This window comes from Canis aureus, chromosome 6, assembly GCF_053574225.1.
Source record: "Canis aureus isolate CA01 chromosome 6, VMU_Caureus_v.1.0, whole genome shotgun sequence".
NCBI lineage: Eukaryota > Metazoa > Chordata > Mammalia > Carnivora > Canidae > Canis > Canis aureus.
The window spans coordinates 26,174,814-26,200,935 of NC_135616.1; the positions used below are offsets into that span (position 1 = coordinate 26,174,814).

Genomic DNA, 26,122 nt, shown 5'->3' on the forward strand with positions numbered 1-26,122 from the left:
TAATATTCCATTGCGCATACACACACACACACACACACACACACACACACACACACACCCCATATCTTCTTTATCCATTCATCGATCAACAGACATCTGGGTTCTTTCTATAGTTTGGCTGTTGTGGATATTGCTGCCTTAAATATTGGGGTGCATGAGCCCCTTGGAGTCACTATGTTGTATCCTTTGAATAAATACCTAGTAATGCAATTGCCAGGCAGTAAAGTAGCTCTATTTTTAACTTTTTGAGAAGCCTCCATACTATTTTCCAAAGTAGCTGTACCAGTTTGCATTTCTACCAACAGTGTAAGAGGGTTCCCCTTTCTCTGCATCCTTGCCAATATCTGTTGTTTCCTGACTTGTTCATTTTGGCCATTCTGAGTGGTGTAAGGTGGTATTTCATTGTGGTTTTGATTTGTATTTCCCTGATGCCAAGTGATGTGAAGCATTTTTTCATGTATCTGTTGACCATTTGTATGTGGTCTTTGGGGAAAAGTCTGTTCATATTTTCTGCCCATTTCTTGACAGGATTTTTTGTTTTTTGGATGTTGAGTTTGTTAAGTTCTTTATAGTTTTTAGAGACTAGCCCTTTATCTGATAAGACATTTGCAAATATCTTCTCCCATTCTGTAGGTTGCCTTTTGGTTTTGTTGACTGTTTCATTTGCTGTGCGATACTGAAAATAAACATAAGTTGGTGATTTTGTTTCTGTTGTGCTTTTTGTTTACTTCGTTTTGTAATCCTAATACCCTAGCGGGGGAAAAGTATGTATGCATGCACTCACCTTCATTGATCAAACTGCCCCTGTAAATTTTGTGGGGGTTTTTTTTTGTATGTGAATGATACATCTTTGAAAGCAATTAGCAGCATCTTCATTTAGTTCATTACTGTATTTAGTTCTGATAATCAGTTTAGTTTTATTTGTGCCTTTATTTGGCACATATGAATTGTGCCTTTCCTTGGACTGGGCCCTAGGAACCCAGATAAATAAGATATAAGTCAATCAGAGAAAGACAATTATCATATTTCATTCTTGTGGGAATTTAAGAAACAGAGGATCATTGGAGAAGGAAGGGGAAGATGAAATGAGAGAGGGAGATAAACCATACGAGACTTGACTTAATGCTAGGAAAAGAACTGGGGCTTCCTGTAGGGAGAGGGAATGGGATAACTGGGTAATTGGCATTAAGGAGGGCACATGATGTAATGAGCACTGGGGATTATATACAACTGAGGAATCACTGAACTCTACCTCTGAAACTAATAATACACTATATGTTAATTAATTGAATTTAAATTTTAAAAAAGACATGGTCATTATCCTCTAGGATCTCTGTACAGGTTGTAAAAGACTAGAGACCACACTGTGGTAAGTGCTGCTTTGGAAAAACTTTGGGTATACAAAGGACAGAGGAGGGAGTGGGGTCATGGGGAATCTGTGGAGAAAGACCTTCTTTCGGGTTCTTTGGGAATTGGGTGGGTGCTGCCTGGATGACTTAGAATAGCTATAGTTTGGGAAAGACCACAGAAATCCTCCCTCTTGAGTCAGATAGGGTGACAAGTACATAAGATAATATGTGTTTTATTAGGTACAGCCCTTAAATACATGAAGCATGTTGCCTTCTCTCAGAGAAATATAGTTTTTCTTCATGATCTCATCATATGAGTATGAGAAGATTGATTTTACTCTATTCAAAGCAACTATGCATAAGGATATTCTCAGGAAACCATAGAATTGCTCATTTCTTTGTGAGAAATGTAACAAAGTTTTTTTTTTTTTTTTTAAGTTTTACGTATTTAAGTAATCTCTGCACACAACATGAGGCTTGAACTCAGGACTTTGAGATCAAGAGTCACATGCCCTTCCAACTGAGTCAGCCAGGTGCCCCACAACAAATATTTTAATTCCATAAAGCCAATCCTTAATGATAACTGCTTAAGTCCCTAACTAGGGATGTGACTCCATTAATATTTTTCATAGGTACAGATCTATAAATGTGTCCTTTCTTTTCTTACTCAATTCTTCTGTAGTCCTTCACAGGTAATGATGAACACCATAAAATAGGGGAAATAGGCTTGGAAAATGTATCACATAGAATGTGATTATTTTATTGGGGCAGGATTTATACTTAACAAAAAAATCAAGGAACATGTAATCACAATGAACTAAATATAGTACCTTAACAGAAACAAAGCTAATTAATGACATATTATTAGAAGCTCAAATGATACTTTTGAGAATTCTCAATAAAAATCACAAAAACTCTTAATAATTGTATACAATTGTACAAAGCAATCCCTTAAATTTTAAACTTCGATATTTTCCCTTAACTGGGAAAATTCACAGGTGTCATAGATAAATGTCATCTTCAGGGTTCTAAGTATATTACTCATTCAGAAACCCATTATCACACAATTTCTTGGATTCAGGTTCTTTTTTCTTCTAATCTGTAGCAAGACTCTGCTGAGTTTTACCTGCTCAAAAACCATGAATGGTCCCATGGTTCCGAGTCGAGAGATCAACAATGTTGTACTGTGGATGGGTTCAGGTGATGAGGCTGGTATTGATGGAGTATAGGGCCAAGACTACGAATGCACTTCAGAAGCCGCAGCATTGACTCCATCAGCTGTACTGCCTGGAGTTCTGACTCCAGGGTCCCAGGAATCTCAGTGAAGAGTTGGGAGACACCAGGCTGGAGCCCAAAGACATGGTGGATTTTAGGACTCATTTGTAATTTATAATTCTAACTTCAGAAACTTTTAGAGTCCCTTCTCTTTTGATTTTGTCAGAGTAAGCAGAGATGCTTACTTTTAAAGCATACATGTTTATTTTGAAATTATTCATCAAGATTCATCAAGATCAAACAAGTATCTTAAGGGGGAAAAAGTATATTCCAATATATTGAGTTCTGATTTTTCTAAAGATGTCATTTACTTTATGTGATGGATTTATTCCTTATAAAACATGATTTTGTATTCATACTGCTTTTTCTTTCCCCTTTCAGTTTAAATCATCTAGACTTTAACAGGAAGAGTATAAAATTGGGGAGAAACAGTCATTTCCTTTCATAAATGAACTTGTGATTACTTAAGCACCTCATATGTTTATCTGGGGAAGGACTTCAGGCCTGGAGAAGCCCTCGGATGTTTTTCAGTAGATAAACTGGAGGATCTCAGGAATGTGTTCATAGCCTTTCTTTGCTAGTAGGAGACCAAAGACCTCCTTTTGTTCTTTGGTTCTTTGCCCTTTGAATCTAAAACATGCGTTTTGGAGATTGACATTTCATATATAAAACAATCCAGTTCAATCCTATTCACTTTTACAGTTCTGATTATTTTAACCAGGCGCATAATACATAGTTTTATACTTGAGAGGCATAATAATAATGTTTCAAGGTCTCAGCTTTTATATATTGCTTTTTACCATTTTCATTGTACTTCTATGTGTATTTACTTTCTTAGAACAGCCCTGTATGGAAAAATAGGAATTTTTAATTTGTATTTTATATAAGAGGATAAAAGGTCAGGGAAGCCAAATAATTGACAGCTGACACTAGGACTGGGGTCTTCTTGGATCACAACCTTATGCCCTCCTTACTGTGTGTATGACGGCTGTGGGTATGGTAGACGGCTCACTGTGTGCACATGTTTGATTTTTTTTTTCATATCCATTAATCAAGAACCCATTGAACATCTCTTGGATGTTAGGTGAGGAGGAGTTAGAAGTCTGTATCCTCATCCTTACGTTACCACTTAAAGAAATGAGATGTGTCTGGTCATTCTTTGATGACGAGGGTGTGACCCAGTGGTCTCACCAAGACCTTTCTTACCAAAGGTAGTGAGATGCTAATAGAAACACGTGGCACTTGCTCCCAGTCTTAGAATGATTTTTCCTTGCTCTACTGACTGAGGATGAGGGTCTTCTCTACCTGTTCCTTTTGTTCCCTCTCCTGCTCTGAGTTCTTTCCCTCCAAGCAAGACAAGGTGGCTCTGAAATTTTACACATCACCCTCCGCCAGAAGAGCCGTTCAGCTGTCTCAGAATGATTCATGGCCAGTGAAGCCGTAGCCAGGATAATGTCTCCTTTAGAGATAGACTTACACGCATGGGTCCACTGTCCACCATTTAATATCAAGAATGTGGCCCTTTCCTCACACTGAATCCAGGCTTCCTTTAATAAGCTTGTATCTGAGAGGACTTCATATCCTCATTTCCTCCTTTCTGTGCTCTTGAGGAAAAAGAACATCTAGAATAATTTTTTTTAAGAATAATTTTGTTACATGCTTGGTCCCCTAAAGGATTTATACATCTAGGTATCATTGTTTTCCCAGTATTTCTTGCAGTTCAGTAAAGCCACTGGCAGTAGTTATGCTAAAGACTTCTGTCAGTATTTATCCAACCCCTCCAGCATGAAAAATTGGTTTTCTTAGCCTTTTATGAAGGGACATAGTTCAGTATTAAAGAATATACACCCATTTCCCATCCAGTTCTGTCCCCCTCATTCCCATATCTGTTTCCCAACTCCAGCCAGGCTAGGCTGCAGCTCCTATTTTCCAGATAGAAATTCTGGAGTTGTTAGTGGTTTATAGTCATAGCAGACACTGTGCTAACACCATAGAAAGGTGGATTGGTTACCATCTCCAATCTTAATGAGTTACCAATCAATTAGGATAGAGATAGCTAATCAAAATACAAGTCAAACTGCTTCTGGGCTTCCATACCCATAATAGTGAAATAGTTAATTCTGCACAAAGAACAGAAAAAAACTTCATAGAGGAAGTGCTATTTGGACTAACCTTTAAAGAATGAGAATTCTCTATTCAAGTGTAAAAAGTGTCAAAAGGACATTTTAGGCAGAGAATGTTTGCTGAAGGCAGAGAGAAGATGCAGTGTTTTATGCATGTACATGTGTGCGTAAGACTGGGGCATATATTAAGATTCAAGGCAGCAGAAGAGGGACAGTCATATTTTAAGTAATAAAAGCTATAGTATTCAAAGAAAGATTATTTTAGTCTAGAAAAGTTAGCCTGATTTGGGTCTTTGACCAAATAACCATGCAAATTTAGTGGATGGTGAATAAATATTTATGAAGCATAATTTAATTGAAATGCTATTCAAACTAGATTTTTTAATATGGTTAAGATTCAGGCCAAGAAGAGGAAGATGGAGATTTTGAGTAAAGGTAATTTTTAGTGTCCTTTTGATGTTCTAACATAAAGCTTTGTGTCCCTGAAGTCAGCAGATACTGAGTGCCTACAGTGTGTCAGGTGATGAGCTAGGATTTGGGGATACAGTTACATAAAAACAATATAGATTTCCCAGTGGAGACCTATTCATTCCTTTACTACCAAAGTTCTCCTTGATACTTGTATCCAAATCATTCAGTTACCTTTTTTTCTGGCTTCCCTGAGTACAAAGCAAAGGTGGAACGTGGTCCCTGTACAAAAGTAGACATCTCCCCATTCAGGTGGCCTATAACACTGATGGTCACTCTGTGCATGGGAGTATCTGAAACATTAATGGGCTGTCTAGTTTTCATACAATTAAGGTAATCAAGCAAGTAGGGTGCCTGGGTGGCTCAATCGCTTAAGCATCTGACTTTTGATCTCAGGGTCAAGTTTAAGCCCTCTGTTGGACTCCTAATTTAAAAAGGGGGTGCTTATTTAAAAAAAAAGATCAAGCAGCTTCAAGTTTTTCTGTTCTTCAAACGAAAGTACTTTTTCTAACCTATTTTTTTCTGAATTATATTTTTAAATGTATGGTTTATCAGCCGTGCAGACACTATAAAAAAGGAGTGTCAGAAGTCACTGTCAAATGCTTGGGCATGTTAGAATTGCATACCTGAAAAAAAAATAATAATTGCTTGGCAACTATGCAACATGGCTCTGCAGATTGGGTTTTTTCCATCCTATAACCATTACGTCATTCAGACAGGTTGCAAATTACCTCTCTGTATTTGTTACACCCTTCCAAAGGTTTGATCTTGCCCAAGTATTAACACTCATAAGCTTTTATGAACCAAATTATTTGACAATAAGAAGCATGTATATGGGAAACTCATGCCAACACAATTTCCTGCAGTTGCTCTTTTCCATAAGAGGATCATTCTCCACTTTGATTTCTTCTAGATTACATTGTATGACAGTTCATAGAGGAACTTTAGGTAACTGCATAAGGAGCCAAAGTTTAATGAAAATGTGTATGTCAACTCTAAAATTACATGTGATTGTGTTTAAATCCAATGTTAAAAAAAAAAAACTCCTGATTTTTTTTAATTCCTTTTTTTTTTTTTTAATTTCCCCTATGGTCATATATTTGAATCCCTGAAGAAAATAGTCACACATTCCTCGTACTAATTTAGATTTCTCCTAATAGAATCATCTTAGAAAAGCGAAGCGTTCTGGAATTAACCTGTAAAATATAAAATAAACCATTCATTATAGAAGAATATTCTTCCATCTATCACAGTCTGCATGAATATTAAATGGTGGTTCTTCCATAATTGTTGGGGGCTTATTTTGATACTACACTTGGCCTTTTGGCTTTTTTCTGGCCACCAGCCCTCTTCTCTGGGAGCTAGGCAAGTAGAGAGTATTATTGGCATTGGTGAGATCTGATGGACTAGATTTGAGGGTGAATGGTGATAAGGAGCTCTCACCTATAAACCTTGGAGAACAGGTGAAATAACAAAGATCTAGGAAGAACCCCCAGTCCTAGGGACAGTGACCTCAACCACAAAAAGAGCAACCATAGAGAGTGGTCCATTGTGTAGAAATAGACTGTGAGTTTGTGCTGGTCAATTCATACTACATCTTACACTATATAAAAAGCTTCTTCATCAGCTATGATACATAGAGTTTGCATAGTGGCCTGGGCTGAATTGTTGGTAGAATGATATGGGCAATGATTCAGTAGTCATTCCTTGAGAAACTGGGAAGAATGCTTTAGGTCTCTTGCCATTAATCGCATTTTCCCTTAAAATAGATATGTCCTAAAAATTGGAGCTTAAAAATGAGGTACTTCAGGGGCTTTTGAGTGGCTCGGTCGGTTAAATCATGAGTCATATTCGACTCATGATTTCAGCTCAGGTCATGGCCTCAGGGTGATGAGATCAAGCCCCACATTGGGCTCTGTATTCAGCAGGGAGTCTGCTTGAGATTCTCTCCCTTTTCCCCTCCTGCCCACTCACACATGCTCACATTCTTGTTCTCTCTCTCTCTCTCTCTCTCCCTCCCTCCCTCCCTCCCCCACCCACCCCAGAAAGAATCATTCTTTTTTAAAAAGTGGCATGCTTTTAGGCACTAAAAATGCTTTAGGCATTTTTCAAAAAAGACACTTGTGCCCAGAAATAAGCATTGGTTCTCTACTACCTACCAAATTAAGTTGCTTTTCTTATTAGCTTTGAAAGATTTGAGGAGTTACTGCAACCAATCATTTCTAACACCTACCCCTGTTATCTCCCTGCCCTTCTCCTACATTTGCCCTAAATCACCTTTCACCAAATGTCCTAATTCCCTCTTTGTTTGGAATGACTTCTTTGAGGGCCATCTCCAATACCACCTTCCTCCTTTTCTTCCAGATGGGAGGTCTCCCTGTTTTCAATTTTCAGGGTTCTACAAAGTCTTATGGTTGTTAATTCTTATAACCTCAGCATCAGAGGTTATTAAGCTCCTTGAAGAGTACAGATGACCATGCACGTTGCACTTCATCTGAGAATATTGATTACTCTTTCTTGGCTTTTTCTTGGGCAAAATTTTGAACTAATGCCTTTATATTTATGTGCCTCTGCATATACTTGAGCACTTCTAGGTTTATGTTTTGTTAGTTTTCCTATTTCTCTGATCTCTCAAAACTAAGTTACTTCTTTAAGTAAAATCCAATTCCTCAATAAATATTTGTTGGTTTATTGTTTTTCATTGATTTATAAAGTGACATCCCTGTATGTCACCAGGCATTTCCATACAGACAGACATTTCCTTAGCATAACCAAAAAATTAGAAATGAAACCCATTTTTTTTTTCAGGATATCGCCACTTCCTCAAGCTTCTCGTAATTAAAATCTTCCCTTTTTACATAGTCATCTATTATCAACACTTTTTAAAAAAAAATATCCATTGAAGTAGAGGAGGTAATACAAAACAATGTGAAAATACCAAGTGCACAAGTAAAGAAACTGTCCCCTGATGTCACAGCTTTACAGAAATTTGTTTTATCCTAAGAAGAAAACCAACCCTTCAGAATGGGTTTTTTTTTTTAATTTTTTTTTAAACTTTTATTTATTTATGATAGGCACACAGTGAGAGAGAGAGGCAGAGACACAGGCAGAGGGAGAAGCAGGCTCCATGCACCGGGAGCCCGACGTGGGATTCGATCCCGGGTCTCCAGGACCGCGCCCTGGGCCAAAGGCAGGCGCCAAACCGCTGCGCCACCCAGGGATCCCCAGAATGGGTTTCATATGTACCTCTCTAACTTGTTTTTCATTTATGAGAAAGACTTGTTGTGCTTTCTTTTCTCCTCTGTCTGGAATGCCAAATTCTAACTTTAGTTCTATTCTGGGAGTCAAGCCATTGGGACATCCTACTGCCAGTTTCAGTATCAGACTTTCTGGAAGCTGGTGACCTTTTGTCTTGCACACCACACCTGCCTATGCTCCAAAAGCTTCTACTTCCTTCATTCCTGATGCCTATGTAGAAGTCAGATCTTTTTGTATGAAGCTGGATATGTCAGACAGCTTCTTGTGGTAAAATTTGAGCCCATTACCCTAAAGGTAATCACTGGTGTTAGGAACTAGAAGTGAAACCAGGCTCCTAGCACTGGATTGTCAATTAGCAGATGAAAGACGATTGTTTTGTTTTGTTTTTAATATTTATTTCTTTTAGAGAGCGCAGGTGGGCACACTCAAGATGGGGAGAAGCAGAGGCCCAGCAGCAGGGCGGGGGTGAGGGTTAGGGATAGGTAGGGAATCCTCAAGCCAACTCCACGCTGAACATGGAGCCTGTTTCAGGATTCAGTCTCACGACTCTGAGATCATGACCTGAGCATAAATCAAGAGTCGGATGCTTAACTGACTGAGCCACCAGACACCTTTGAAAAGAAATATTTCAGACCAACAAGATAATTCTTCACTTCCCACTTCTTTTAATTGGCTGAATCTTTTTCTGTATCGGTAGGCAGTTTTAAAGTTTTGTATTTTCTTCTAAAAGCATTAAAATACAAGATGACAATTTACAGGGTAATTGCCCTTTGGTTGAAAAAAAAGAAACAACTAGAAATAATCCAGCTATAGTTCAATGTCTTTACATTCTTGTTTTCAACTGAGAGTTATAAAAGTTTCTACAAAAATTTTCAAATACTGCTCTTAAGGTATCAGCTCTCTTCTGTGTGTTGTAGATTTCTATCCATTATAATCTCTAATTATGTCTCTAAGATTTACCTTTTATCTAAGAATATTGATACCTAAATCTTAAGAGTTCTTTCATATGTCATTTTTTTGCTATATTGGTGTTCCTTTTGAAAAATACTCTTTTTATTCTTCCATGATTTTTTGGAAGAACTCTTTTTTTTTTTTTTTTTAAGATCTTATTTATTTATTCATGAGAGACAGAGAGAGGCAGAGACATAGGCAGAGGGAGAAGCAGGCTCCATGCAGAAAGCCCGATGCGGAACTCGATCCTGGGACTCTAGGATCACGACCTGAGCTGAAGGCAGATGCTCAACCACCGAGCCACCCAGGCATCCCTGGAAGAACTTTTAAATGAACTCCATACACTCATCTTAACATCTTAACATCTGATCAGGTTTTTCTTAATGACAGATCTCACTTTTAACATTGCTCTGCAATTTTCTTAATAAAAATCCAATTTAAAGGTAACATTACCTTTTAAAAAGTATTCTTGGGCAGCCCCGGTGGCGCAGTGGTTTGGCGCCGCCTGCAGCCTGGGGTGTGATCCTGGAGACCCGGGATCGAGTCCCACATTGGGCTCCCTGCATGGAGCCTGTTTCTCCCTCTGCCTCTCTCTCTGTGTGTCTATGAATAAATGAATAAAAATTTTTTTAAAAAGTATTCTTGCTTCATGGGGTGCCTGAGGGAATCAATTAAGCATCAGACTCTTGATTTTGGCTCAAGTCATGATCTCAGAGTCATGAGACTGAGCCTTGCATCGGGCTTCAGCACTCAGCGAGAAGTTCCCTTAGGTTGTTTCTCTCCCTCTGCCCCTGTCCCTACCCCTGCTCAGGCACACTCTCACTCTTTCTAAAATAAGTAAGTCTTTGAATAATTTTTTTAATGAAAAATACTCTTTTTTAAAAAGATTTTATTTATTTATTCACGAGAGACACAGAAATATAGGCAGAGGGAGAAGCAGGCTCCACACAGAGAGGCCAATGTGGGACTCGACCCTGGGACTGTGGGATCACACCCTGCGCCAAAGGGAGACACCCAACCGCTGAGCCACCCAGGTATCCCTAAAAATGAAAAATGTTCTTGAAGGCAGGTTATAAGCATAGAATGTTAGTGCCTTTGCAGTTTGCCGCCTTACAAGATTTTTATTTTTTTATTTTTATTTAATTTCTACAATATTACTTTCATGTGTGCAACATAGTGATCAGTACTTACATACATTATGAAATGTTCACCATGGTAAGTATAGCTCATCTGTTGTCATGCAAACATTACTGGTGATATTTCTTATGCTGCACTTGTCATTTCTATTACTTATTTTATAATTGGAAGTTATAAGGTGCTTTAAAAAGTTTTATAGCAAAAGAAAAAAAGGTTTTATAGCCTCTGAATTAGTAAAAACCTTAGTGTACGTGTCAGATGAGAGACCAACCACATGGTTTGGCAAGACCTTGTGATATATCCACTGATAGTCTTCAAAATCCATCTGCCTGAATAGTGATGGCTGACACATTTCTTTTTCTAAAAAGGAAGAGACAAAAATGTCCTTTGACAGCTTACTCTGTGTGTGGAAAAGGGAAAGGATGGGGTGCTTTTCAGCACTCTGAACAATTCATATAAGCCTTCTCTGTCTACGTCTGTGGAAGTTGAAATATTCCTGCTGATTATTACTCCTTTTCTTCTTTATGAAATCAGTTTGAAAGTTACTTGTCTTTGGGACTTACTTAAAATATGAATAAAAAGTTTGACATAACTCCAAACAGTGGGAGGGAGCAGGAAGCTTGGTTAAGGACCGTGGGAATTCCAGGGAACAAGCTCACTTAGAGCTGGATTTCTGCACGCTGGATCTTTGTTTTTGCACTTGTGACTCGGGACAGGTGAAATAGACAGTGTCCTAAGTTCACTTTAATGAAGTGAAATAATACTGTGGTAACTGAAGCTATCAAGCTGCTGTTCGTGCCAGGAAATGTGGGAGATAGCTATAAAAGCAAAAACAGAGCTACTACCAACTTATTCATATTTATGTTGGACTAGGAAAATGCAGCTGAACTTGAGGATTTTTAAATTCCTTTAAAATGTTAATGTTTCAAAGCATTATTTCACGGTTGCCATTAAGCTCTTCAAGCCTTGCATTTGTGTAGGTAGGGGGATTTCTGCTGACATGCTGGAAATCTGTAACCCTGTATTCTGCAGCCTCACTTTCCTTGTTAAGAAGCCCCAATTTCCCAAAGGGGAATAGAATATTGCCTTCAACGTGAAGCGAGAGCTTCAGTTACAGACATGGTTCTGCAGTAACACCAGTTCAAGGATTGACAGGGTCAAATGCACACATAGAGCTGGAATGATCCTGATTATTGCATAAAAACAATATTTTAATATGAAAGATCTTTAATAATTCAACTGTTGAAGGTGACAGAACACACAGGTCTGTTGCTGAGTATGTAAATGGCAGGAGCTCGCGGAGGAATTCGTGAAAGAGCTGTAATTCAGAAGGGGCATGTGGGCCCCTGGGAGCATTATTCCAGATGCAGCAACGTAGCTTCCAACAAACTACGACCAATGATGGTGATGGCTAGAAGCAAGAGCGCTGGCAAAAGTCTTAGTCATATGAGAATGAAGCATTATTGTCTCCTCATTAGCATAAATATCAAATATCTCTTAGAAGTTGGTGACAGAGAATTAGAGAATCATCTAATTTTAGAGTTTAGAGATCTCTCCAAACCTGACGTTTTGCAGACAGGAATACTGCTGGCTTAGAAAGGTATGATGACCTGTCACAGTCTATTCAAGATGATTAAGGCTTAGATCCAGGGACCAAAAGTTCAGTTCTCTATCTTTCTCTGCCCACTTCCTGGTCCTATTTGATACCACCTTGAGAGAAGCTTTGTCAGAAATCATTTGCCTGTAAAGGAAGATATAATTGTGTGGAAGTGTCTGGCAAATTAAGGTTGTCATTCTTCTGACCTTTCATCAATACCAACTAAGATGGCAAAAAGTTGTAATTGAATCCAGTGAGTGATATAGGCATTTTTGTTCCTTGGCCTGTGAGAACATTAGATGGGCAATTTGAGTAGTTCTTTGTGGCAAAACCCAATATAGCTTAATGTCTTCTGCACAGATTATGTCACATTTCTGGGAAAGTACTAGGAGATTTTGATACAATAATATATATTTTTATATATACATTACATCAGTATGTAAAACTAAATTCTTACAAGTGTGTATATACTAAAACTTGAAATCATGATACAGAACAAATGAACTATCTATTCTAAGATTCTCCTATGAATAGGAAACATAAGCTGGCACTCCACCCTTGACATCAGTCTGAAAGGTTCCTATGTTCTCTTGCAGTTTATTTTGTGACTTCTTACAGAATTATAATCTAGAAAAATTTCCAAACTTTCTTTGAATTTCTACTTGTAATTTCCTAGAAGTGGAATATGGGAAGAGGAAATATTTAAGAAATTGAAGTTCAGGTCAGAGTCTAATTCCATTTCTGTTATTTTTATTAGCTGGATGACTTTCTGAACTTTTCCCAAATCTGTAAAATAGGTTGGTGGTGATGAAAATATTTTAGTGAGGTTTTAAATTTAAAAATAGACATGAAAGCTTTAACAGATTTTACATAAATGTAGGCATTTTCATTTCTTCTTGGCATAATATATAAATTAATATGTCCTTTTTTGTTATCTGAACATTTCCTGTTAAAAGTGTCAGTTTATCCTGATATTAATGTAAAATCAAATCCTGGAATCTGGTAGAAATGAGATTGTCATTTCATGCATTTCATGATCCCATAGACTTAAATATTATATCCTTGAATCTTTTGAATGTAAGAATTCATTTTTGAGTTCTACCTTCATACAGTGTCTCACCTATTCATTTTGAGTTCCTGTCCCCAAACTTTTTAGCTCCATTATGTCACTTCTGATGTATAACAATTGGAAGCATTCTTTTTTTTTTTTTTTTAATTGGAAGCATTCTTACAGCTGTAGGTACAGGCATAGCATGGCACTCTACAAAGAATAGTTTCCTATTTTCTATTTCCTCATCATTTTCAAAACTTGCAGACCTTCATAACTGCAGAATACCTTGAGTTCATGGGCTCAGAGTATATGGCCCATCATAATCTTGTTAATAAACACAACATTCTACAATTTGGATTGCTTTTACCATGGTGTATTATACTTAGCCTTTTGAGGCTTATCTTTCACTTCTCTGCAAATTTAGTTTCCAGGTGGTTCTTAGTTTAGAGTTCTTGCTAATTTTTACCCTAACAATTCTTAAAATATGTAGCAACTCTTCCCATACCCTTATTTGGGACTTGGTAATGTTAGAATCTTGCTATCACCCAGCCCTTCTTGGGGCTCGACTGCTACAACCTGTAAACCTTGATTTGTTGACCAGATATTAAAGGCCACACCATGCCAGGTACTATATTAAAGGCTTATATACAGAGGGAATCTAGACAGATAAAGTGTAAGCTCTCTTGAAACTTACATTGTAGTGAGAGGAAGGGAAACCACAGACCAATATATGAATTAGTAGAATAGGCCTAAAACAGAATATGATGGAGAATTACTTCAGATAAAGTCAGATGATACTAGAGCATAGAAAAATTGATGTTGCATTAGAGACTAAAGGATACTTGAAGTCATGACCTCAATGAGAAGGCGAGAGGAGATGTGATGTAGAACACCACAGGAGAGGTAGCCTTTGACAGAAATCAGAATACAACAGCCTGTTCAAGTTATGCCATGGTTATAGTTTCCTGCCCCAACAAGAACTCTTGACCACGTTCTTAGTAGCAATGATTAATTTCAAAGCATTCTTTTTATGATGTCTCTTGGGCAGTAGACTTTTGGGGAGCTAGAAGTTGAGAATACCCAGATGGACATACGGGAGCAGTCTCAACAAACGTGAAGCATAGTTCCCAAAGTCAATAAAAGATTTCTTTAAAATATTCAGAGGTTCCTTTGACTCTAGAAGTATAACTATTATAGAATACCTTAAATGATCACATAATGTACCATATACTGCAGATGCTAATATGATCTCTTTCTACATTGCCTGTTGGATAAAAATCACTCCACTTGTTTGATGCTTATGTGGTTCTGAAAGCATAGAGGTGGGAAAAGCTGAGGGTAAACAGATTTTAAACTGTGCCATTGGCAATCTAATAAAAAAATTGTTTAGTGCACAAGTTTTTAGACCCTCAAAAAAATGTGAAAATTTTCCAAACATGTTTTTTAAGCTTAAAAGAATCATAAAACAAAAGAAAACAAAGTTGCAGACAGTTTCATGAGTATAGGTATAAAAATCATAAGGTATTTGTGGATCTAAACCAGCACTGTAATAAAAACTTCAGTAAACATCACCATGTAGGACTTACACTAGGGATGCAAAGATAAGTCAACATTGGGAAACCTATGAATGTGATTGATCAGTTCATAGATCAAAGGAGAAAACATTTTTATTGTCTCCATGGTTGCTCCATTTTTATTGTCTCCAAAGGTAGTTGGTGAAATTCAGGATCCCTTCCTGATAACAACCGTTGGTAAAACTCAGAAAAATATTTCCATAGTATCAGGAATCAGTAGCCAATAACAGACTTAGAGGAAGAACAGAAGATTATCTCATTTAAGAAAAAAAGTATATATATACACATATATACCTCCACAAAAATATAGTACAAAAGTATAATTTTATGTATTATTTGTCCCTAGGAAACTGAAAAGAAACAACTGTGATTTTGTTAGAATTCATGAGTTAATTCATGAGTGTTTAAAAATCAAACAGCCTAGATAAAATAAGCATCTAGAAAGACCTAACTACTGAAACTTAAAATAAAAATTCTTAATAGACCTATATAATAGGAGATGGAATTTGTAATTTTTAAAGAATCCTAAAAAGAAAAGCACAAGCCCAGATGACTTCAATTATGAATTCTACCAAATTAAAAAAAATAAATAACATCCTTCACAAATCCTTTCAAAACATAAGAGGAAAAAACACTTTCCAACTTATTTTGTGGGGGCCAGAATCAACCCACACCAAAGATATGACAAGAAAACTACAGACTAATATATCTTATGAATATAGATGTACTTTCTCAACAAAATACTAACAGTGGATCTGGCAACATATAAAGGGGATTATATGCCATGATCAAATGGGACTAAAGAAACCAATATAATATATCATTTAATAGAATAAAGGACAAAGGCCATGTGATAATTTTAATAGATGCAGAAAAAACATTTGACAAAATTCAACACCCTTTTATGTTACAAAATACTAAAGTAGGAATAGAAGGGAACTTCCTCAGTCTGATGGTACTATCTAGGAGAAACTTGCAGCTAATGTCATACTTAGTGGTTGAAGAGCTGGATGCATTGCCCCCTAAGACCAGACAAGGATGTTCATTGTCAGTGCTTTTATTCAACATTGTACTAAAGATTCAAGCCACAGCAATTGGGCAAGAAAAATATGCATTCAGTGTAGAAAAGGAGTAGACTTGTCTCTATATATAGATGTCATGATCTTATGTGGGGGAAAAAAATCCTAAGCACACCCAAAGAAACTTTTATAATTGCTAAGTGAGTTAATCAAGGTCGCAGGATATACAAGATCAATACCCAAAAATCAATGGTACTTCTGTATATTAACAATGAACAATCTAAAAATAGAATTAAGAATACATTAAAAACATAAAAATTTAGGGGCACCTAGGTTGCACAGTTGGTTAAGCATCTGCCTTCAGCTCAGATCTTGATCCCGGAGTCCTGGGATCAAGCACTGAGTCAGGCTCGCTGCTTAGCAGGGAGTCCACTTCTCCCTCTCTTTCTGCCTGTCCCTCTGCTTATGTTCTCTCTCTCTTTCTCTGTCAAGTAATAAATAAATAAAATCTTCTTTAAAAATTCAGAAGTGGAAGCTTTATATACTGAAAACTGGAAAACATCATTGAAAAAAATTAAGTAAGACATCCCATGTTCATGGATTGGAAGACTTACTATTGTTAAGGTGGCAGTATTTTCCAAATCTAGATTCAATTCAATCCCTATCAAAATCTTAGCTGCCTTTTTACAGAAATTGATGAGCTGATTCTAAAACTAATCTGGAAATTCAGAATACCTGTTTGAAAAGGAAAAGCAAAGTTGGAGAACTTCTGCTTTTGATTTCAAAACTGACTACAAAGCTATAGTAATCAAGACTATTACTACATAAGGATCAATATATAAATAGAATTGAGAGCCCAGAAACCTGTACATTGATAGCTAATTGATTTTCAACAAGAGTGCCAAGACAATTGAATGGAAAGTATAGTTTTTTCAACAAGTGGTGCCAGGACAACTGAATAGTCACACGCAAAATTATGAAGTTAGACCCAAACCTTGCACCTATATACAAGAAATGATTCAAAATGGATCATTGACCTAAATGTATGAACTAAAACTACAACTTTTAGGAGAAAATGTAGGTGTAAATCATGGATCTTGGATTTTAGGCAATGGTTTGTTAGAAATGACAAAAGCCCAAGTGACAAAAAAAATTATCCTTCATCAAGGTAAAAATATGTGTTAGGCCATGTGGGTGGCTCAGTCAGTTAGGAGTTCTGGCGCTTGATTTTGGCTCGTGTCATGATCTCCAGGCCTTAAGACTGAGCCTTATGTCAGGTTCCCTGCTCAGCAAGGAATCCGCCTAGGATTCTCTTTCTCTCTCTCCTTGTCCTCTGCACATCTCTCTCTCTCTCCCTCTCTCCCTTCTCTCCCTCTCTCTCTCTCTCTTTCTCCCTCTCCCCCTCTCTCTCTCTGTCTCTCTGTCTCTTTAATAAATAAAATCTTTTTTAAAAAGTAAAAAATGTATGCTTCAAAAGATGCTATCAAGAAAGTAAAAAGACAATTCACAGGAGGAAGTATTTGCAAATTAGATACCTGATAAGAGACATGTCCCTAAAAGGTAGAAAGAACTTTCACAAATAAATGGAAAAATAACCCACTTTAAAAATGGGCAAAGTATTTGCACAAACATTTCTCCAAAGAGGATTTATAAATGGCCAAAAAACAAGAAAAAGATGTTTAACATTATTAGTCTTTAGGGAAATCAAATCAAAATTTACACCTACTAGGATGACTATAATCAAAAAGACAATTATCATTAGTGAAGATGTGGAACTAGAACCCTCATACACTTCTGGTGGGAATGCAAAACAGAAAACAGCTTGCCAGTTCCTCAAATGTTAGACATAGAGGAGGTGTACCGTATCCCAAGAGAATTGAAAACTTTAAGTCCACACAAAATCTTGTAGCATTGCTCATCATAGCCCCAAAGTGAAAACCCAAATGTTCATCAACTGATGAGTAAATCAATAAAATGTGGCATATGCACAAATTGGAAATTATTAAGCCATAGAAAGGAATGTAAAGTTCTGATACATACCACAACATAGATGAACCTTGAAAAGATTTTGCTAAGTTAAACCAGACACAAAGGCCACATATTTTATGATTCGTTAATATGAAATGTCCAGAATAGGCAGATCCATAGAGACAGCAAATAGATTAGTGGTTGGTTACCAGGATTGGGGGGGGGGCGGGGAGTGACTGCTAATGGGTATGGAGTTTATTTTGGTGATAAAGAAAACCTTCTGGAATTAGTAGTGATGGATGCACGATTCTGTGAATATCTTCAATGCCACAGAATGGTATACAACCGACCCTTGAACACATGGGTTTGAACTGCACATATCCATTTATATGTGGATTTTTAAAGATAAGTACAGTACAATATCATAAATATAGTTTCTCTTATGATTTTCTCTAGCTTGCTTTATTATTGTAAGTATACAGTATTTGAACAGAATACATCTATAAAACGTGTTGACTGTTATTGGTAAGGCTTCCAGCCAACAGTAGGATATTAGTAGTTTAGTTTTTTGGTAGTCAGAAGTTACATGCAGATTTTCAACTGTGTGGAAGGGTCAATGCCCCTAGCCCTCATGTTGTTCAAGGGTCAACTGTACTTTAAAAGGCTGAACTTTGATATGTGACTTATATCTCAACAGAACTGTTGTTTAGTATAGAAGTAAATTTTAAAAAGGTAATCTATTTTCTATATGCCACAAATGACAAATACAAAATAGAAAGGAAAGAATAAATGCAATATAAAATTTAAGACAATTTTGAGAAAGAATGGAAATTATTCTACAGATAACAATATACATTATAGAGTTTGATTTAACAGAGTATAAACTTAACCAATGGGACAGACCAAAATAAATTTAAGTCTAGGAAGAGACCTAAATGCATGTATTAGGAAAGCAATAAATAGTAAAGATAATGCTTTTCCCAAGTGGGAAAAATATAGATTATTCATGAAAATGAAATGATGACGTTCAACACCTAGCTGACTTTAACAGTTGGCATTTGCTGTTGAAAATAGCAAAAAATAATCCTGGCAAGCTTAAGCAGAGACAAATTTACAGGAAGAATATTTGGTAGCTCAGTCAGTAGGAAATCAAGCCAGACCTGGGAATAGAGCCTTCCTTCTGCACTGGCCTGGGATGCCTCTTTGTTGCTGTCACAGGACCCTAGATCGCACCAGTGCCACCATGACTAAATTCTAAGAGTCCCTGTGTATTTTTGTCACTGTTAAGACCCTGAGACCCAGGCAGAGCCCAGGAGGCAGGCCTGCATCTTTATTGCTGGGTATGGGGAAAAGGATATCTGCCCACCATTGGTACTGTTGTGGGAGGCAGGGCACTGTAGCATCAACCCAGACAGGAAGATGCCCAAATGTTGGGGAGCCAAAAATGACAGATTCTCACTAACATTTGGAGTAACTAAAATTAGAGTCATCCTTTATGTCATGGACTAAAATAAATTCTACACGAATTCAGAATGTAAATGTGAAACTTGAGACCATAAAATACTTGAAGAAAATATATATGAATATTTATCTAATCTTGGTTTGGGTAAGTTGCTTAGCATGATATAAAAATCAGACAGCCATTAAAAATGTCAGTAGAGACCATTAAATGACCTAGAAAAGGGAATCAGTCTGTTGAAAAAAAAAAAAAAAAAAGAATGGTATATACTAGAACATTAATAGTGGTTCTCTTTAGGTGACCTAGAAATGTTTTTTTCCTTTTTTCCTCCTTATCTCAGGTTTGTTTTCCTTTCCAAAAGGTGTTACTACTTTTTAAATTTAGGAAGTGAGTTGGTTGGTTGGTTTGTAAGTATACATAGGTATCTGGATCTTTATAAGTACATTTTATGCTAAATGCAACAAAAGTAAGAATAACTCATCAAAAAGTGAGTAATGAAACAATTGTGTTTAGACATCCCCCATCTCATAAAAATAATGTTCAAATGGCTATTGGAATTTGCTCCATCTGGGGGCACTTCAAAAGGAAGACCTGAATAATTGAATTGTGACCATAAGAATGCCCTCCAAGATCATGATGTTTCTCTTACCTCCTCCAGTGTTTTTTGTTTTATTTTGTTTTTAAGAGAGCCCATCTGCTTAAGTAGGAATATACTAATTTGTGCTGGCTGTTGGCCTCTAAGGGACAACCTCACAGATGCAAAGATTCTAGAGGTGATATTTACTGTGGTCTCTATTCCATTACTTTATACTCTTACCTACGAACAGTGAGCTGCCTCACCGTTTCCTGTTGAGGCAGCCCTTAGATCCCTGGTACCTTGTTTGATCTTGGATTCCTATCTCAGGGAAAGATGCTCAATATCTATGACCTAAGAGATGCTGGCTTCTTCTGTAAAGGTGAATCTCACAAATGGAATAAAGAGCTTCTCATAGAAACCTTGATACCAGAGGTTGAGGGGAGTCCTTCATGTTCTAGAAAGGTTGCCATTGGCACATTATAGAAACAGACTAAGAGATCTGGAGAAGGAAAGAGACTACAGCTTATTCTCATTCTTGCAGCTCTGTGGCTTTTCCTCCTTGTAAAAGAAAAATAATCATTCTGGCTTTGAATTTCTTTTCTAAATGCCTCTAGCCTTAACTATTAAGAAAATATGAATCAGTAAACATGATCTTGCTGGGATTTTCTAGTGGAAACTATCATGATGTAAGAATTCTTCATAAAAAAATATATATGAAAGACTAATCCTTTTTTCTAGAACCATTTCCTCAGGGGACTCGTTGAACATTGCTGTTATTTTTATTTCTCAGTCATAAACAGCATGACTCTCAACTTCTGTAAGTTTCAGAGTCTCCGTGTCTTCATCCTTCATGTTAATATAGGACCCCATTGCTCTGGCCTGGAATTAAATTGGTATACAACTGTTTTTGGCATTAGATAGTTGAGTTATCCAGTTTCACTTAAGTTATTTTGCAAGGTGGATATAAAACAGGTTGGTCATATTTGTATTTGCTGTGGGGTTTTTTTTTGTTTTGGTTTTTTAGTTACACATTTTGTGAGAAGTTTTGCAGCTGTCCTGCGTTTCAACTTTGTTTTTCTTTTACATCTATATATTTTGATGACTTGGAGGAGGTAGCATCTAGATGGAAGAAAAAAAAAGTTTCTTTTTTTCTGATAGAAGCTCTTACCTCGATTTCCTTTATCAAAGTATTTCTGTTCACTGTTTGTGGAATGTCAACTGTTTATTGAACACTACATCAATTCCATAGCGGTTAGGAGTGGGGAGAGCTGCGTGGAGGCGTGATCTCTTCTCTGGCGCCTGGCCTGAGTGAGTGCAGGAGGTGGGCGCACACTGAAAGGAGCACACAACTGGGGGGTGGGGGAGCTTCCTGCCCAGCAATCTTCAGTAACACCTGGCCGCAGTCAGACTTACATCAGCATTTTTCTCCTCTCTTTCCAGGAGCTGCCTATTGCCAGTTTATGGACATGCTCTTCCCAGGCTGCATTAGTTTGAAGAAAGTAAAATTTCAAGCAAAGTTGGAGCACGAGTATATTCACAATTTTAAGCTTCTGCAAGCGTCGTTTAAGCGAATGAATGTTGATAAGGTAGGAAACTAACCTTCACTTCGTAAGATGCACGGTCTTTCCTTAAAATTGTTTTTGGGCCAAAATGCAAAAATCCAAAGATGTATCCATGGCATATGTCTTGTTACTGTCAAAGTAGTTTGGGGTCTGTACCTAGCATAAAGCATTCACCCTCACTTCCCATATTTGTAGGAGTCTCTTATTTTAGGAAGTTTCTAGCCTTTACAGGTATTAGATTAAAAACTGTAACAGTAACTATGAAGGTTAAAATGTTGTTACTTTGTTTTAGCATTGCAGATGAAAAATTTTTGTTTGCCAGATGCCACTGAGGTTCTTTGTGTCTTTTGTGCCTTTGGGGAAAAGGCAGGTTACAATGGAAATGGCATGGGTTTCTGTCCCAGTCCAAGATTCTAGCAAGTTAACTTGAACTCTTTGAGTTACTCATCAATAAAGTGGGACTAAAGCCTCTTGTCCTGTGGTTATGAAGTAAAAGTGAGAATGCATGTCAGAGTGTCCAGCATAGTGTATACACTCAAATTTTTGCTCAGTGTACATAAACTGTCCCTTTTCCCCCTTCAAGTGTTACAATTTTGTCCTGGCAGTGTACAAATGAAGTAGACTGAAGTCCTTTCTTCCCATGATAAAGGGCTATTGCTGAAGTCCACTCAGGCTCTGCATGCTTCCTGTTATGCAAACACATGTATTTGTATTTGTATTTGTATTTGTATTTGTATTTGTATTTCCATATTCCTTACATAGGATATATTTTTTAGATGGAATGGTTTTGGGAAGAAATGAATTTTGAACAAGGGGAAAGAGAAAAAACAGGAAAACCAGAAGACTCTTCTTTGCATCAATAGTAGCAATAGATAGGCCTTGGAAATGAAAATTTTAAATACTGTTACAAGAGACAGATTAAAGGAAAAGAGAAAAGTTTGCTGAACTGTACATATTTATGATATAATTAATATCTTCCTAAATCAAAGCATTCTTATCAAAATATTAAAATCTTGGCTTCTTATTTTCTCAGAATTTTTATTTCAAAAGACCTACCTCTAACAGCTCAACCTTCTGGAGTCTTTTCAACTTTGTCCTGTACTGTGGTTAATTTCCAATTAACTCCTTCCATATGTGTTGGAAACCAGAGCTACATAGGGTCTTCTTACTTATTAACAGTATTCCTTCTCTATAGGTTTCTGTATCCTTCCTCTATACTAGCTTCTAGATCAAAAAGAAAAACATTCATAAATAGCTGTGCAACAAATTAGGGAGCTCCATATCTTTCTGGAAGCATATAGAGAGAGTAGATAAGCCATTGTTAAGGATGTCAAAGATAAAATTCTGGTGGAAGGAGATTGGCCTTGATCACCTTTGTTGGCCTGTCTGGCTTAAAACACTATGATTCCACTCAAGAGTCCTTGGGAAGATAGTGGTTCCTGTGCATGTTTGTCAGTGTAACAGCAGGTGGGAAGCATCTGTGTGAAGATTTCCTTGCCACCCCAGAGTTTGAACTTATGCCCCCAGCACTTTGATTTTGATAGGGAATGTGAAATTAAGTCAACAGAAGTGCCTCCTTGCAACAGTTAAGGTGGTACCACCATCTAAAACTGTTGTTAAATTTTCACATTTGGCAGAAACCAGAATATAGTAGCATTTAACTAAAGGGCTTTATTCCCTAAGAAGGCACTTACTAAAAATCAGTATCAGAGAGGAAGATAAACTGTGAGATGAGAGACAGTTGACTCTGGGAAACAAACGAAGGGCTGCAGGGGGTTGGGGGGCGGGAGAGGGGGGCACATGATGTGATGAGCACTGGGTGTTATACACAAATGATGAATTATTGAAAACTACATCTGAAACTAATGATGTACTATATGTTGGCAAATTGAATTAAATTTTAAAAACCTTAAAAATATTGGTATTAGCACAAACAAAAGTTATAAATCAGAAAACATGAAAATATTTAGCACAATAAAAAGTCAAATATTAAATGCATGTGTGGAAGGAATTATTCTGTGTGGGCAGACTTCACTTAAGTTTGGGAGGAGAGAGAGCTCTACACCCAAGTCCTCCCTCCCTGAAAGAGTCTTCACAAAAAATGTGGTCCCTTCCCAAAGTTTGTTTCTCTTTGTTTTGCTCTATACTTCTTTTCAATTTTTGCTTCATCAAAAACATTTTTGAAAAAGATTCATTGCTAATGATTTAGTTTAGTTTAATGGGTGGCCTAAAATGCTTCAGTTGTTTTTTTTTCCTTAAAGTAGTCATTGATATTTGAGATCTTTATTTTTAAGTGATCCTGAGGATCCATTTTAGAATATCAGTGGTTTCTAGTTCCTGAGTGGCAAAGCCTTGCTGAAAATTTAATGTATATGGCTTCCATTCATACGATTACACAGTGAAGCTGTGTGCTTTAAACACTAGGCTTGTGTCTGAATTGTGTACTTGTGATAAGATTCACTCCTTAGCTTTCTAACTCTCGTGGCCTACATTCAGCTAGGATTCCCAAAGATGAGGATGTCAGAACCTGGTAATGGCACAATCTGAATAACTAAGTCCTTTTTTCCATTTTCCTTCAAAAATAGCTGCCCACTGAAGTAAAGCTAGTCACCCCATATTTCTTCCTGTCATAATTCTGAAAGTTCCTGTACAGCCTCTAATGGGAATACCTATTGGCCGTCCTGTCTAGGTTGCCAGTAGAAAGGCCTACTCCATGAAAAGCTGAGATCTATCTCAGAAGTGGAGGTGAATTTGGTGTACCTTGTCTTCCAGAATGCCTTCAGTGACTTCCCTAACCAGACCCCATTCTGTCCCTCTGCTCTCCCATGGCACATCAGCTGGGCTGATGATGTAGCCCATGGACTACTGGGCTCTGTATTGCAGGCAGTTGTTTTGTTTTTTTAAGATTTATTAGGGAGAGAGAGAAAAAGTGAGGGGGGACAGAGGGAGAGAGAATCTCAAGCAGACTCACTGCTGAGTGCAGAGCCCAACATAGAGGCTCCACTTCACGACCTGAGATTGTGACCCAGCCAAAATCAAGAGTCAGACACTTAACTGATTGAGCCATCCAGGCATCCTACAGGCAGTTCTTTTTAATGCTTGTTTCTCTGTCTTGTGTAAAAATAAAACAACAGAAAACAGGGAAGTTTATTTAGCCTCATACAAACCATTAGATAAGTAAATGTTTGCATTGATTTGAATCTTATTCATTCACACTCTCTGGTAGCTATAATCCTTACAGGAGTTTATTCCAACACCGCTGGAGCAAGTGGTAAAAAGAAATATGGAAAATCCATCAATCTTGAAACAGCACAACATCCCAGGCCCATTTTTGCAGGGAGATGCTTGAGTAATTAAATACATCATGAAGAGGATCAGCCCCTCTTGACAGCTAAGGGTATTCCTTGTTTCATCTCATTTGTTCAGAAGTAGGCAATAAATCACAACCATCTACAGCATTTTAGTTTAACTTTTCTTTAATATGATGGGGGGAAAAAAAGGTGAATTCTAGAATATAGCTGGTCAAGAAGCTGAGGGGGAAACCAGTAGTCTGTAATCGTGGATGCATAGGAAATAGTTACAGAGAACACTTTAGTTGTGTTAAATACCCCCAAACAGGGTCATGACTCACAGAGATTTTATGTTGCAGGTGATCCCAGTGGAGAAGCTGGTGAAAGGACGTTTCCAGGACAACCTGGATTTCATTCAGTGGTTTAAGAAATTCTATGATGCTAACTATGACGGGAAAGAGTATGATCCTGTAGAAGCACGGCAAGGGCAAGATGCAATCCCTCCCCCTGACCCTGGCGAACAGATCTTCAACCTGCCGAAAAAGTCTCACCATGCAAACTCCCCCACCGCAGGTATCAGAACAGTGAAATCGGACACTCTCTTTCTTTTTAGAAAATGGCTCAGGTTCATCTGTGCTTTCCTGTGTTTGGTTGATTATTCCCAGCAGTCTCTTTATGCCTCTGGATGGTTTTTATTGTTGTCTCTCTGACCACATTATCTTCCCAGCAGTGTCTTATCTATAATAAGTCTAATGATCATGATTAGACTACTAAAAAGGCAGAGTTACTCACCTTGTATCATTCAAGCTGTGTGTTAAAATAATACTCCAGGGATAGATTTCATTTTCTTGGTATGTTTTTCTGAAAAATATCAAGTCTGTTTAGATTTCAACTGAAGTATTTTTACTGCTTAATTGCTGGCTATAGAAACAGAATATGAACCAATTTATGTTTTTAAATATGAATAATCTATAATCTTTGAAAGAAAAGTTATGAAATATGCATTCTATCTCCTGTATGGTCAGTGCCAATTTTTATGTGATAATACTCAGCAAGACCTCATTTATTCAGCTCCAAAAGTAAAATCATAGGGGATGAATACCTAGAACTTTAAAGTTCTTTAAACTTTTGTGGATAAAATCTTTCAAAAATATAAACATCCTTCCATAAAAAATAGACTTTATCAAACAGGTAGGTGTTCTTGTACAATTGAGGTCATTATTAACACAAGTTATGATACTGTACAGTTAAACAATGAAATCCTCAGAAACTACTTGTTCCATCCTAAAAACCAGCATTCACACTTGTTAAATCAGTAACGTTAATATTGTAAATAATACAAATTCCTTATTTATTATTTATCCCCAGCCTCCAATCAGGATGGATAAGAGGTGGCTAGAAGAATACTAATACATTTAAAAAAAAAAAAAAACTAATACTAAACTAATACTAAACATACTAAGA

The 26,122-nt window shown here is 37.1% G+C and overlaps 1 protein-coding gene and 1 long non-coding RNA gene across 8 annotated transcripts in view; one reads left to right on the forward strand and one right to left on the reverse strand.

Moving 5' to 3' along the window:
- MAPRE2 (microtubule associated protein RP/EB family member 2) overlaps window positions 1–26,122 on the forward strand; it is a 159,959-nt gene that overhangs the window by 102,186 nt on the left and 31,651 nt on the right. For all 7 annotated transcript variants that reach the window (XM_077900459.1, XM_077900461.1, XM_077900460.1 and 4 more), the window contains 2 exons: window positions 21,247–21,392; window positions 25,018–25,231. In XM_077900459.1, coding sequence (XP_077756585.1) covers window positions 21,247–21,392; window positions 25,018–25,231 — 360 coding nt within the window. The remainder of the gene's footprint in view (window positions 1–21,246; window positions 21,393–25,017; window positions 25,232–26,122) is intronic.
- The window catches only part of LOC144315627 (uncharacterized), a 40,663-nt gene that overhangs the window by 13,887 nt on the left and 654 nt on the right, over window positions 1–26,122 (reverse strand). The window contains exon 2 of the long non-coding RNA XR_013381362.1: window positions 25,451–25,519. This is a non-coding gene — a long non-coding RNA (uncharacterized LOC144315627). The remainder of the gene's footprint in view (window positions 1–25,450; window positions 25,520–26,122) is intronic.